This window comes from Panthera uncia, chromosome X, assembly GCF_023721935.1.
Source record: "Panthera uncia isolate 11264 chromosome X, Puncia_PCG_1.0, whole genome shotgun sequence".
Classification (NCBI taxonomy): domain Eukaryota; kingdom Metazoa; phylum Chordata; class Mammalia; order Carnivora; family Felidae; genus Panthera; species Panthera uncia.
The window spans coordinates 41,457,811-41,473,148 of record NC_064817.1 but is presented as its reverse complement, the minus strand read 5'-3'; the positions used below and the strand labels follow the sequence as shown (position 1 = coordinate 41,473,148).

Below are 15,338 nucleotides of genomic sequence, written 5' to 3'. Positions count from 1 at the left end.
CGGGGGGAAGGATATCCCTAGTGACTGATGGTTCTAGGCTGGAATGGTGGTGCAAGGGGTGGGGGTGGGGGGTAACAGACTTGTCAAACAGGAAAGGCTGAACTTGCAGCCCTGGCAGTTAAGTCTTGCTGCTGTGGGCATGGGCACAGGAAGGGAGGGAGGCACAGTGGCAGCAACTGGGCTACAGAGCAAAGCCAATGGCTGTGTGTTCCCTCTGGTCCATGTGCCCTAAGATTGCTGAGCCCTGGTTTACAATTTAACTAGCCCTGGAAGTTATTTTTTGAAATCGGAATGATTAACCAGGAATGGCGCTCAATCCCAAAGACAGGACTCAGGACTGAGGAGAGGGAGGGGAAAAGAATGGAGGAAAACAAGGGGTACCAGCTGCACATGGGGACAACAAGAGAAAATGAAACCGGTATCAGAATGATGGTGGTAGCTCTGTGATTCCACCGGGTGTCCCTACAGTGTGATGTTTTTCTACTGCAGTAAAGGTGGTAGAAAATTGAGACAGGCACCTTTTCAATTGGATACAAGCACCTTTGGTGTCACCAGGCCTTGTCCACACCCCTGGGTCTTAGGATGGTTCTGTATTTTATTTAGAATTCTAAGGAACCCCAAGGGAGTCACAGCTGCCTATCCTATTCCAATGCCTCGAATGGATTTGAAAGTACCCCAAGCCTAAATTCATGTTCACAGGGACAACAACTGGCCTGTTATATGTACTTAACACTGGAAGGAGGCATGAGTGCCCAGTTATTTTAGTACTGGTGGTCTTTATGAAGGAATGCATGAGAATGCAGATACAGCTCAGGATCTTCCCTGGTTTATCAGTATGCAGTCCAGATTTGGTTCCCTTTACTATTCTTACATATTCCAGAAGCCTAAAGCACCATCACTCATGGAGGTGGCATCTGGGTAAGAGAATTAGTTGGGACCTCACAAAAAAACGTGAAATTCCTAGTCATTGACTCGGCTTAGAACTTTACTAATCATTCATTTCAAGGAAGCTGGAGAAATCATTCCTTGTTACTAACGAATTCATGGCAAAGTCCTTGTCTACTGGACTAACAAATACCATCTGGAAAATCACCCTTTTGGCAGACAAGGAGAAAGTTCCATAACTTATCTTTGTGCACTTCAAAAGAGTACCAGGAACAAGCAAGCTATAAAAGTCAACCTCTCTAAATTTGTTTAGAGGAGGTTAACCAAAGCAGCATTGTCTTATAATCAGATATTAACATACACATACACACACACAAACTAATAATGCTAAATATTGTAACAGGAACAAGAAAACATTTGAACTGAATTTTCACAGTCTGAAAAACAGCATTACTATTTTCCTTCTGGCTTTCCTTTCTGTGTTCGGAAAAGCAAAGCCCCTTAGTTTACACTTCATCTTCCACCAATGACAGAGTCCAAAAAAGTGACTTGGTCATGAGCTTTCTGCAGGCTATAAGTCAGGACGGTTGGAATTTTTCTTGCATAGTTTTCAGTGATTGCATATTGGCTAACAATTATGTTTTAAATTAAAAAAAATTTTAAAGAATTAAACCCTAGCAATCTTGTTTATTCTCTCATGAAATCTTCCTAATGCGATATCACAGAAGCCTAACTGTATTTTCTCCTAAAGAGAAGATTAAATTCCAGAGATTATGTAGTGCAACTGGTTAACTTATAGGAAAGAGACAACACACTAATATAACTTCACCATCCAAATATGGGAAATGTGTTTTGGGTACCCAGTAAATAAAATACATCCATGGTCTGCAATGTCCTTCCTGTTTTATATCCAGCACAACCCTGTGAATCTAGTTGAAGAGAATGGAGTCAGGATCTTGGTTCGCCATCTGTGCTATATGCTTTAGCACATCCTTTTTGGTAATGATTCCAAGCAATCGCCTAAAAGAAAACAAGGCAACAAAACAAAAACAAATCGGTAGTTAACATTCTCAATGGTGATGCTTTTCCTCCTCAGGCCTTTTCAACTTTGTCTTCAAACACTAACTGCAACAGTGTTATGTGTGCCCAGCAAATGGGACAGCACATGGGTCCCTAAACAGGCTGCAGACATTTCTGCTTCACATCTCACATCTTGCTATTTCCTCTGCTTTAAATATTCCCTACGTATCTGAACCTTATCTCCTGCCACTCAGTTCAAATGCTGCTCTTCCAGAACACCCTCTCTGATCCTACAGGCCAGCAATGACCGTGACCCCCTTGCAGCAACGGCATGATCTACACACTTGTCTTGTTTGCTGTTGTGGAATGCATGCTCCTGTGTTCTTAGGTTCCCTGTGACACTGTGCACTCCTTGAGGGCAGAGAAGGGCCTTATTCACTTTTGTGTCTCTATGGAGTCTAGTGGAATACCTTCTTGCATGAAGTAGGGGATTCAGTAAATGTTGAATGAATCAGTTAGGGAAAGTCCCCTTGCTGATTTCAATCCTGCAAGACATCTGTTACAACATTTAGAAATTTTAGAGAGTGAAATTCTCATATAATTGCTGGATTGGCATACCATGTTTAGAAAAAAATCCACCCTTCTCCTCAACTTCCCTTCTTTTCCAATAAAAATAGCAGGGCTTCCTTTACTGCATAAGAAATATCCCTGAAAGAAAGAGCCTTGGCCTTGGGAGTCAGAAGACTTGTGTTTAAAGCCTCTCCCTACTATATATTGATTGTGGGCTCTTGTGTAAATCTTTAAACCTCACTGAAACTTGGCTTTATCATCCTCCAATGATAACAGCACAGGTATCATAAGGACCAAATACTATACGAATAATACCTAATATCATTATAATTTTGGTGCTGTCTCTTCACAAGAACACAGCCATTTCCTTTGTGGGGGAGGGGCCGTGTTATTTATAATGTGCAGCCAGCAGTTCACATTTCCCAATCACACTTTCTTCCCCAAACTCCTTTTCCATTAATCATGATGATAAAAGAAACACATCTGTCTTCATCTCGGAGCTTCAAAAGGCCCTATACATGCTACTAATGTTCAGATGAATTGGGTTCTTCTTTCTCTCTCTACACTCTTTCCTCCCATGATCCAATTTGCCTTCACCAAAGAGCTCTCACCCATTGTGCGTAACCAGGCACTGCCGCAGTCCCAGCTTGCGGAAGATATCCACTACAATCTCCATGGGTGTAAGGTCAGTCACAGTGAAGGGGCTGAGATCCAGGATGTTCCGAAGCTTTAGGGTGGGTGGTGTGTATGGTGGCATTGGAGGAGAATGCTCAGTGAAATAAATGATGGAAGTGCTCACAACTCCATCCTGTTTTTTGCGAGCATTTTCTATTTGAGAAGTAGAAAAAAAAAGTTGAAAATAGAAGTGCCAGTTCAATCCTTCTGGCCCCTCATTGGTCCTGTCCTCCCTGTGTCGTCCCCCATTTTGCACATATTTATTTTATTTCCATAGTGGATTCCATTATCCCCTTTCTGAAATCCTTACCGATTGAAATGATGAGATCTCTTCGGAGAACAAAACCCACAAGTCTTTGGGATTCCCGGGACACCACCACTGGGAAGCCACTATAAGTGGTTTCACTGATGATAGTCTCTACATCTTCCACGGTCATGCTGTCCTGAGTAAGGACAGTCAATAAAGGATCATTTCTACGGGGTTTCATCACATCCATTGCCAGGGTCTTATGAGCAAACTCTTCTTTGGCTTCAAGAAAGGGGTAACCATTGAGACGAATGTGGGCATCATAGATGCCCTCCCGCCCCAGAGCATCTGCCACCCACTTGCTTGTCATGGCTGCAGCCATCAGAGGCACAATGTACTCCAAGCCACCAGTTAGTTCAAACATTATGACAACGAGAGAAACAGTCATCCGAGTCACCCCACCTACAAGGAAACAGATACAAGCTACTAAAAACAGAAGTCCAGATTCATTACAATTAAGGGCCTGTGACAGGAGCCCATCCAGGCAAAGCCCATGTACCAGAAGCATTGCTAAAAGGAGGTCTCACCTATAACTGCACAGCGGCTGGGTTAAAGTAAGTTTATAATGGATGTGAGTCAGATTTCTCAAAATAATATCTATAAAAGCACCAGATGCCATCTGGATTTTTCTTCTTTTGTTTCTTATTTGTGTGCTGCTTTCTCCCCCCTAATTAGAAAAGTAATTGCAAAAGATATCCACAATTGGTATAACACTGCTAGGACTATAGGTTCTCTGGAATGTACAGGCCATTGTAGGAAATTCAAACATTGTTTTTAAGTATATAAAAGAAAGTCATTATCCATAAGCTCACTGCCTAGAAATAAGCAGAGTGAAAATTTGGAATGACTTTTTCAAGTTTTTCGCTATGCAAAAATATGTATTTGTAGGTAGGTGAGCTCATATTATATGTTTAATTCCCCACCATGCTCCCCTCCCCCCACTTTATGTCAGGAACATTTCATATATTATTACAAATTCATTTAACATTGGATTTAAAGATGTTAAATATTAGCATCACATTCAATGGCTATATAGTATAACATTATATGGATTCACCATAATTTATTTAACCAGTCCCTTACTGTACATATTTAAGTTGATTCCAATTTCTTGCTATCATAAATAATACTGTGATGAACATTCTTGGGCAGATATCCTTATCCGAGTTTCTGATAATTTCCTTAGTAGGATGAAATTTGAGAGTAAAATTACTCTCAAAAGGGAGGAATATAGCTATAGGATAAAGAATGCTTTCTTAAAGCACTTGAAAAATGGCAAACCCAACAGGAAATGGATGCTTAATAAAAAAAAAAAAAACCTTCAGGGGCACCTGGGTGGCTCAGTAGGTTGAACATCTGCTTTTGATTTCTCAGGTCATGATCTCATGACCTCTGGAGCCCTGCGTCAGGTTCTGTGCTGAGCATGGAGCCTGCTTAAGACTGACTGACTCTCTCTCTCTCTCTCTCTCTCTCTCTCTCTCTCTCTCTCCTTCTGCCCCTCCTCTGCTCATGTGTGCTTGCTTGTGCTCTCAAACTCTGCAGTCGACTGTGTTTAATATCACACGTCTTTATTCTGTCACCTGTGTGGCAACTTCTTTGAAATCAATGCAAACACTACCCACCTAAGCAGGCTGCAGCCCCAACCATCGCATAAAGTCCAGGGGTGATACAATCTGCTCCTTGACTACACCAGCTATTAAAGATGGCCCAGTCATGGTGGTAATAAGCCAGCTGCTCCATTCCTACTCCTAAAAGTCGGCCTGCTATAGCACCAACAGCCATGCTGGGGATAAACAGGCCAGATGGGATCTGCAAAGAGAAAGCAACAGATGGTTAGTGAGAAATGATGCGCTTGCCTGGCATGTGGTAAGGGCTAGAGGACTGACCCTCTGCGAAGCAAACAGGCCAATGACAATTTAACTATGCACTATGCTAGCAAGTGGCCATAAATATTTGTGTAATGCTACAGGGGCTAGAGGTTCTCTGGGACGCGCAGGCAAGTACGACTGCAAAGAAGCTTACCCTGATTCGGGGTCCATCAGGCAAGAGCCTGAACTCTCCAGACCAACACAGAACTGGAGGCAGAAATTAAGCCTTTCCCAAAGAAAAAGGAAAATAGATGGAGTTTCTCATATATGCAGACATTTTCCCCCAATGCTGAATTCTTATCAACAACAATTACCCTCTATTGACTATCTTCCATGCTCTATGTTGGATACTCCACTAACAAGATTTCCTCAGTTCTTTATAACCACCCCAGGAATAGGCATTATTATTCCCAAATCGCACAGAACTTAAGATTCAGAGAGGTTAAGTAACTCACCCAAGCTCAAGATACAGTAAATACTGGTGCTGGGGTTTAAATGCAATGCTTAAAACCACTCTCATATATTGAATCTTAACCCATTGCTCACATGAAAAGGATGGTACATGAGTTTCATTTTACTTGGTAACAGTATAAAGACGAAATGATTACATTTTAAAAATGAGGTAGTAACTATGGATTGCATGACTATCCAAAAAACAAAACAAAACAAAACAAAACAAAACCAACAATGACAAAAAAACCCTCTCATCTGTCTCCTGCTCTATTTCTTGACTCAATTTCTTGACTCTTCTCAATTTACTATGTTAGGGGAAGGAAGTTATGACAAGGGCAAAATCATTGAAACAGCAGATTATTTTTAAATAACTTGTGTTCAATTTTGGAATGCATTTGAATCTGGGTGGGTTTGATGGTCTGACTGTTCACTTTAAAAGAAGGAAGCCGTGAGGAAAAAACAAACAAACAATAAACAAACAACTCAAGAAGCGCAGCAAGACTTTCCAGGGTGTTAGGAAGATGCATGACAATTCAGAGGTTTCTAGCACTGCCTAAACTGAGCGCTTGTCTCTCATTGTCTGGTTTGAATAGAGGGGAATAACTCAGTAGTTGGGTGCTAAAGGAAAGACAAATAATCTAGGAAGGAGGAGGAAAATACCTTAACAAATGTTCCTTTCTGGTTTCTTCTGAAATACAGAAATGATAACAGGTACTGAAAATAAAAGATGCTGGCCTGATGTCTGCTGTTGAGAGTTTCAATATTAACTTGGGATCACCTGTGAAGTTCTCAATACACAGGCACTGATAATGACTGTAAAGAATACATTTAGGTATACATCAGGTTGAACTTGATGAGATTGCTCTTTTAGTGGTCAAAACGGTTGAGTACTGGCTACTTCATTTGGTTCAACTTAATATTTTGCTTTATTGGCAAACTCTAAAGCCACCCTATAAGGACCAAAAACATGTTGGGCAGATATTGTTTTAATACAAAATGCACGTGAATAAATACCTCACCATCCTTTCTGAGGGCAAAATATGTGCTCCACGGAAAAGGAGAAAACATTTCTACTTACATCTCATCATTGAGGTGTGCATTTGGCCTAAAACTAGGCTTAGATAATTTTCGATAGAAGTTCAATTCTCTAGGAAGTTAGGAGGACATGTGGGGGCAAAAAGGGCTTTTGAGGGTGGATGATAAATGTTGTGTGGGGTTGGAAGTGCCACAGGAGCTTTGAAGATTTTATATCTTGGCTTTACCCCTCAAACCCATAGCCACACATATATCCACTGAACATCAAAAGAATCTCCTCACCTTCATGCCAAAGGTGAATATAGTGATGACAATTTTCAGTATGAGTGTCAAGGCCAGCTGCCACATGGCACTGTAGACTCCCACACCAGCCGGTCTGTCAGGCAGTTCACCCCCCTTGCTTGTGTTGAAACGGTTCTCATAGTCACAAAGCTTGGAGGAATCCAGAAGGCCACAGTCATTAAACAACTCAGAAATGAGCTCACTTGTGCTCATGCGGGTGTATTCATTGGGGAAAGCCAGGATAGCAGTGATGGCTGTCACAACAAGTACCTCTATGACAGGATACTTGCCCAACTGAGTGGTCTTACGCTTCTGACACCAGGCGATGTTGGTGCGGATAAACAAAGCACCCCACAGACCACCAAATATACCCAGCAGAATGAACGGCACAAGCTCAAAGAGATGCCATGGGGTGTGAAACTCCACATAAAACAGAACCAGTCGGCTGTTTCCAAATGGATTGATGGAACGTAGAGTAAATGCTGCCACCAAGGCAGCAAAGAATGAACGCCACAACGTTTTGAGGGGGAAATAGTAGCTGACCTGTAAGAAAGAAGGTGGGAAAGCAAACTTAGAGCAGTATGCAGACACAGTTCCAGGTGAAAAACTGGTGCTGCAGGAATGAGAGCTCAGGACAAAAAAACTGCCCAGAGATCTCTGGTCACGTGGTAAAACACGGAGTTGATCAGAGAGCTTTGGGACTGCACCATACATACACACTGGCCAGAATTCCTGATCCAAAAGCAACATGCATGTCCTACAGACAGTTAAAAGTAGTTACCTCTTCTAGGCTGAATAACACTCCACCGATCGGTGCCCCAAAGGCTACGGATACACCAGCTGCTGCTGCAGCCGACAAGACCTACAATCCAAAACTCAAAATTAGTGACAGAAATAATGCCACCTTTCTTCTGTCAATCGCATGTTTAAAAGGAACGTTAGTGGTTGACATTTCTTTTAAAACTTTACATGCTCTGTAACCAGTTTATCAAAGACAAAATTCAATTTATATTATTTGAGAGCAAACACTGCATGCTAAATTTTGAACACAGTTCAAATGCTTGAACAGGCAAAGGGTCTTTCCTCTGTAATTAATTCAGGCATGTACTTTATTCCACATCATGCCCCCCAGCCCCAATACTCTCCATTCACTAATGAAATTGAGTTTGTAGACCTAGGAACCACCTAAATGAAGAATTTTCAGTGATGTATTTACACAGCACTCTCTGTTAAGGAATGCCTTTTAAACGAGAGTTTAGAGAAGGCTGTGATGATACAAAACTGAAATAACAATTGGCTCACATCTATTCAGGAGATGCAAATATTCATACAATGGGTAGTTGGGGTTTCCTGTACTATGTGCCCTACTCCATACATAGTGACCTGTGGAAAAAGAAATAGGGAGGCAACTAGAAGCAACTAGAAGCAAGGAGATAGATTTTGAAGGGAAGAGAAGACCTAAGGGTGTTTCAATGTGGCAATGAAAAGGGCTAGGTGGAAGAGGAAGAGGAAGGGGAAGAAGCTATCAGGGGGAAATAAAAAGGGACAAGGAGACAGAGAAAGAGAGCAAGTAATATACTTAGCCCTACCTTTGTAGGCAGGCATATGCATGTGCATGTAAAATATGCATGAAAAACACACCGAATTAATGGGAAGAAAAGGTCCTTTCATTAGATTCTGGTTGCTGTGGAGTGAGAAGTGATTTGTACTCATAAAGAAAATTTTTAAAAGAAAGTTTAGGGGCGCTTGGGTGGCTCCATCAGTTAAGCGTGTGACTCTTGATTTTGGCTCAGGTCATGATTTCACAGATCTTGAGATCGAGCCCCACATCAGGCTCTGTGTGCTGACTGTGTGGGGCCTGCTTGGGATCCTCTCTCTCCCTCCCTCTCTCTGCCCCTCCCCCACTCATGCATGCGTGCTCTCTCTCAAAATAAATAAACATTAAAAAATAAAGATGATTAAAAATTAAGAGTTTTTGAAGAATAAAATGGTTCTTGGCAAAATAAATAGGCAGGTTTCTCTGGGCAGGATGGTGCAGGGCAGGAAAATGAAGGGGAGGAAGGAGTGAGATGTCCAGGGCTAACTTGGGAGGACTTCAAAATCCACAGCTATATATTGGCTTTCATTGAAAGCATTTCAGTGACTGTTTGGGATGAATTATGAGAAAAAAGAAAGAATCGTGGTGGCTAGTTTGCTTCAATTTTTTTTTGTTGACCGAGTGGAGTCTGTCCATGCCCTTCCTTCTCAAATCCCTATTCTACCTTCAAGCATCTGCCCACTTTGACAAGGCCCCAGGACACAAAAGGGTGGCTGCCGATGGTGAGAACAACAGGAAGAAATAACTGGAAAGTCTAAAATAAACAATAGGAAGTGAGCTCAAGATGGAAATATTCCTGGGTCTAGTTAAAGGAATAAATGACATCTGTACAGAGAAATAGCCCAAACTCCCTCTCATAAGGAACTACTCCCCTTCTATAAGGAACTACTTGAACAGAAATGCCAATTTTATGGAATGAAAGTAACTGGCAATCTGTAGTTTCAAAGTCACCCCTGCCCAGGCAAAACCAGCAGCAATCAACACTTTACTCTTGACAGTTAAAATGTTTTTTTTTTCCATCTCTTTAGCTTCTGTCGTGCATTATTACCATCCAACAACCTCAGCAATTGAATACTGCCTTTATGCCCTTCTACCATTTGACAGGTAGCTAAACAAGTTACTCAGATCTCCCTCTCCCTCTCTCTCTCCTGCTCACCTTCTTCTCCTGCCAGAAACATTCCCCCTTGAACTATCAAAATGTATTCCATATTTGAAGTTTCAACATCTTTGAGCTTCCTTCTGGGCCTTATGGTTTATTTTGTTTTGTTTGGTTTTCAGAATAAATCACTAGGTTCCCATTTTGTGAAAAATCCTTTCTAATGAGATGACCTTGGCCATGACCCATTTCATATGTGATTTCTTTGTAATTCAAGGAAAATAGAGCAAGAACCATTATTTTCTTAAATCCTTCATTATATCAGGATAAAAGTAACCAATGACTTGGAACATTTTTAAAAACTGCTCTTCCTCTTCAAAATGATATATGTTAGCAACTACATAAACATGAGAACCACTACAGAGATGTTGTGGCAGGACTACTCTGGTGGGATTGAGGCAGAAGGCAGAGAGAGATCCAATACATAGAGAAACTCATTCAGTGTGGCAGTAGGTAGAAATAAAAGATGAAAAAGCTGGCATCTGAAACAGGCTGATTTCATATTCGTTCACAGGAATAAACGACTGCTTCTAAAAATCTATTATTTTTGTAACTTATTTTGTAATAGAAACAACACATACTTGTATAGTTATATATAGTAAAAGTTATTATAAAGTCCCTCACTACCACCTCACTTCCCCACTCACTGCAGGTAGACATTTTTAATAGTTTGTAGTAAAACCACTTTCCAGACATTTTCTTTCTAGGTGCACATTTACATAATTAAAAAAAAACATTAATTGAATTATTATTTGTATGCATTGTTCCAAAACTGGCTTTTGAAAATGAATGATATTTTATAGCCATAATTCCATGTCAATGTACATAAGGCTCTCTTTTTTTAACGACTGCACAATATGCTACAGCATGGACAGAATACTGTTTATTCAAATCAGTCCCATTGATGGACATTGCGATGGTTTCATTTTCTCATGATATTGACAAATGCTGCACATGAACTATTCCCAAATGCATACCTTTGTGCACATACACACACGCTAGGATGTCTGTAGGTTAAATTCCTAGAGGTAGAGCTGCTGGGTCAAAGGGTGTCTGTGTTGACATTGGGAGAATCCCCAAATTCTCATCCCTAAGACTGTTCCATTTATGCTCTCACCAACAAAGAAACTACTTGGGCCACCTGTTCTTACCTCTCTGCGCTTGGCCTCATTCTTCCTGTATTTGTTGAAGCAGTGGCACAGGATGTTCCCACAGCAGCAAGCCACGTGCACTAGGGGGCCCTCTTTGCCCAAGCTCAAGCCTGATGACACGGCCAGCACCAACGTGATGGTTTTGATAATCAGGGTCCACTTACCCAAATAGCCCCTAATAATAAAACCGCTCAAGATAGTTTTTATCTGCGGGCCAAAAACAGAGAGACTGAATATAGGCTAAGCAAGTAAGCAAGGCTGGGAAGCAATAATCCGGACCTCATTATAGAAACTGCACCTTTTGAACAAATGACCTATAAATGTTTGACCTACAGTGACCCTAATTTGGGAGGAAGCCTGGGAGCCCAGGAAAGCAAGAACTGTTCTTTAAGATTTCATGTTCCTTATATTTTGGGGGGCCATGTGTTAGCTGGGCAAGGGAGTACAAGCATGGGAGTCTGTGTATATGGAGAAGAGGGGCAGGGAGGGGGGTGTTTTCCTTACTTATATCCTTATAGGCAAGTATAGCCTTGATTCTCTGCCAAAGAAATTTATAACTATGACTTGGTCAGGAAACAGAGAGGGGTAAGGTCATCTGGGCAACCTCAAATCTCAGTGGTTTCAGTCACTGTCAAGCAATCTAAACCCAAAGTAGTTAGAAACAGGATTTCAACTACCTTCCTAGCCTGAATCATATTGTAGGAAATGTAGCAAAATAGCTTTGTTTCTTCAACTCTAACAAAGTTGACAATACCACTACTTTTTCAGGCCAGGATCTTGGGACCCTGGGAGCTTCTTGGGTAGGGAGTGGGGGTTGGTCTTCAAGGGGCCTAATTCACCAGGAACCCCCAGGGGGGCTAGGAATCAACTCCCTTTAGTTTCCAGGTGGCCCAGACTGAGAGAAGACTTGTGGAAAGACCTAGAGAGACTCTAGATTTCCTCAGAGTCTGATCCTGTTTTATATTCAAATTGTGGTATATGCTGGAATACATACTAAAGGCTTTTAACCAGGAAGGAATCATTATTGTCACCATTTATAAACCACTTGAGAGACTTACCTCAGGAATTCCGGAGCCACAGGCATAAGGCGCAAATACCTTGACAAGAGACACGGCAAGGAAGGCAAATAGGAGAGCCCAGAGGACGTACATGAAATAATTGACTATGTAGGCAAAGGCTCCCTGGAACAAGGGAAAAGAAAGAAGCTTGTTTTAGTGAGGCACGCCGCCCTTCTGAGTAATCGGTTTTCGGGAAAGGAGATCAGAAAGAAAAAGACCAGTATTAAATAGCTCAAGATGTTCCTTCCAGCATTGTCAGAAAGGCAATACTGAAATAGTGTCAGCCCACTTGGTACTGAAAAAGAGAGGATTTGCTACACCCAAAGGAAACCAACACCAGCTTCTAAGGATGGACAAAAATGAAGAACGAACAAAAACCTGAAGCAAACTCCTGTTCCTTATGAACACTTTGATAGGTTTTGTAGTCAAATATATATTATTTTATGCCAATTTTATTAAGAGTCTTGAAAGCTCTTTTACTGGAATGGCTGAACTTTGGCTACACATTTGAGGTGAAGACCAGCTGGCTACCTACATTGGTGTCAAATTCTCATAGGAGGTTAGAGTGTTGAAAATTCCTGAGTGTTTTTTCTTTAAATACACAGTTCAGTTCTATAGAGAATCACCACATCTTTGCAAGAGTTTTGCTATCACAGACTCAGCAACAAGAATATGCAAGTGGAAAGTTTCAGGCTCTGACCATAAAACGAAACCAGTGAGACACCAGCTGTCCCAAAGAATAAAACAGCAACAGCTATTTCTAAAATGGAGAGAATACACTTTTGAGACTATCCTCCTATGATAATGAAGATGGCCAGAAAATAAATCTAATTTTGACCACGAATAAGGAGTCACCAACATAAAGGGCTTACAAACAGTTACATCTTACAAAGAAAGCTATTTTGAACATTAGGAGAGAATGCTTACTGATAAAAATATTAGAAGTTGAAACTCGCTCAAAGTATATGAAACACAACTCACTGGACTTCTGATTTAAACATAAAACGTAATTAAAATAATTCACTGACCTAGAGAAGGAGAGCCAAACTGCTCAGATTTTTTTTTTCTGAGTTATAGCTTTGACACAACTTTTCCATTAGTTTAGTCCCTCAGAGGAATAGATAATTGCTCTCTCTTGGCCTTTCAAATGAAGCTAGGGAGGAAGAAGGCTCCAGAGGGGGGAAACAGAGAGAGAGAGGGAATGGAAAGGCAAGTAGCTAAAACTGACTAGAGGCAGAGACCTGGAGGCCAAGTTCTTGGCAGGAGAACTCAGAATCTAGAAGACTCTCTCCAGGCAAGGATTTCATTCATTAAAAAACAAAAACAAAAACAAAAACAAAAACAACCAGCCAGAGAAATCTGTCATTTGAGCAAATCTCAAGTTCCAGTTTGAATGCTACAGTTGGAATACTTAAACACATGTGCAAGGCTATAACAGGGTAGCACAGGGGAGCCTTGTGGTAATGGAACAATAGTTCTATGTCTTGATTGTGGTGGTGATAACACAAACCTACACGTGGTAACACTGCAGAGAACTACACACACACACACACACACACACACACACACACACACACACACACATCTATGTGTGTAAAACTGGTGAAATAAAGTCTATGGATCATATTCTTGTTTCACCACTGATCAAAAAAACGCAAGGGATCACACACACACACACACACACACACACACTCACCCTGAATTCCAGGGCTTCTCAAACTTTTCTACCCAAGTATTCCTAATCTAGGAGAGAGGGTTGGGGGTAGGACACTCAGGAGCAGAGCTGAAACATAGATTGTTTAATATTAATGAACATGGGACTTCTGCATTCCTTTGTAATTAAATGTAATTTCAAAAAAAAATATTCAGAAAAAAAAACCCTGATATTCTGAGAAGGCACACAGCATTTATTTTGTGGTTTCACCCACCGGCTGGCACACAGACCTTACTCTAGTTTGAGAAGGATAGATCTAAACCCTCTCACACATATGGTATGTGTCTAACCCTTTTATTGAGCTCTTTCCCTAAGCCAATGTGTACAGTCATATAGGTACATAAACACTCTGATTTCTGATTTTATTATTTTCCTATCCTTCTTTTCCCTTGACTGTGTGTATGTATGCGTGCACGCAAACACACACACACACACACACACACACACACACACACACACACACACCATTTCAAATCGTCTATGGACCAAAGTAGGAATAAAAATGCATTCTAAGGGCACCTGGGTGGCTCAGTCGGTTGAGCGTCCGACTTCGGCTCAGGTCATGATCTCACAGCTTGTGGGTTCGAGCCCCGTGTCGGGCTCTGTGCTGACTGCTCAGAGCCTGGAGCCTGTTTCAGATTCTGTGTCTCCCTCTCTCTCTGAGCCTCCCCCGTTCATGCTCTGTCTCTCTCTGTCTCAAAAATAAATAAAACGTTAAAAAAAATGCATTCTAAATATATAAATAGGGGTGCCTGGGTGGCTCAGTTGGTTGGGCGTCCGACTTCAGCTCAGGTCATGATCTCACAGTCTGTGAGTTCGAGCCTCGCATCGGGCTCTGTGCTGACAGCTCAGAGCCTGGAGCCTGCTTCAGATTCTGTGTCTCCCTCTCTCTCTGCCCCTCCCCTGCTCATGCTCTGTCTCTGCCTCAAAAATAAATAAAAACATTAAACAAATTAAAAAAAATAAATGTATAAATAAATATCCTAGTCTTGTCTCAGTCACTTCGCCAACAGAGTAAATGAGTAGTAAGCTGAGATGGTACCTTAGTTGGTGGAAGAAATGGGAATTAAGAGTTGCTTTGTTCTGTTTTGTGGGTTTTTGTTTTTAGTAGGAGAGATCCAACAAACAACCCAAATGGTAATAATAGAAAGGGAAGGAACTGAAAAACAAAGTCACTTTTATATTGAAAAATGTATGCTAGGAGACAAGGACAAATGAAAATATTGATTTAATCTCCAAAGCAGGCTATGGGCAATTTTATTCCTGCATTTCTGTTATTTTGATATGGAATGTATTCCTTTTTTAAAAAATGTTCTAATGCAATTCTCAGGGGAAAATTACTTTTGGAGTCTATACAATGGATACATTTTTAACCCACTCCATCTTAGTCAGAAATTATAGCGTGCCTGTTGGCTGGCTCTGACATTTTTACTGGAATTATTAGAGAAAGACAGATTCAGTCACACTGTGTACTAACAACTGAGAAGAAACACCAGGACTCTTTTAAAAAAAAAGCAAAACTTTTAAGCCACTATGTAAGCATCAAATGATTCCACATGGCAGAAGA

The 15,338-nt window shown here is 41.1% G+C and overlaps 1 protein-coding gene across 3 annotated transcripts in view; it reads right to left on the bottom strand.

Moving 5' to 3' along the window:
* Positions 1 to 892: 892 nt before the first annotated feature.
* CLCN5 (chloride voltage-gated channel 5) overlaps positions 893 to 15,338 on the bottom strand; it is a 184,392-nt gene continuing 169,946 nt past the window's right edge. For all 3 annotated transcript variants that reach the window (XM_049643852.1, XM_049643851.1, XM_049643850.1), the window contains 8 exons: positions 12,058 to 12,180; positions 11,000 to 11,206; positions 7,877 to 7,957; positions 7,096 to 7,638; positions 5,080 to 5,266; positions 3,461 to 3,859; positions 3,087 to 3,303; positions 893 to 1,905 (listed from right to left, as the gene is read on the bottom strand). In XM_049643852.1, the coding sequence (XP_049499809.1) occupies positions 1,815 to 1,905; positions 3,087 to 3,303; positions 3,461 to 3,859; positions 5,080 to 5,266; positions 7,096 to 7,638; positions 7,877 to 7,957; positions 11,000 to 11,206; positions 12,058 to 12,180 (1,848 nt within the window). In that variant the 3' untranslated portion in view covers positions 893 to 1,814. The remainder of the gene's footprint in view (positions 1,906 to 3,086; positions 3,304 to 3,460; positions 3,860 to 5,079; positions 5,267 to 7,095; positions 7,639 to 7,876; positions 7,958 to 10,999; positions 11,207 to 12,057; positions 12,181 to 15,338) is intronic.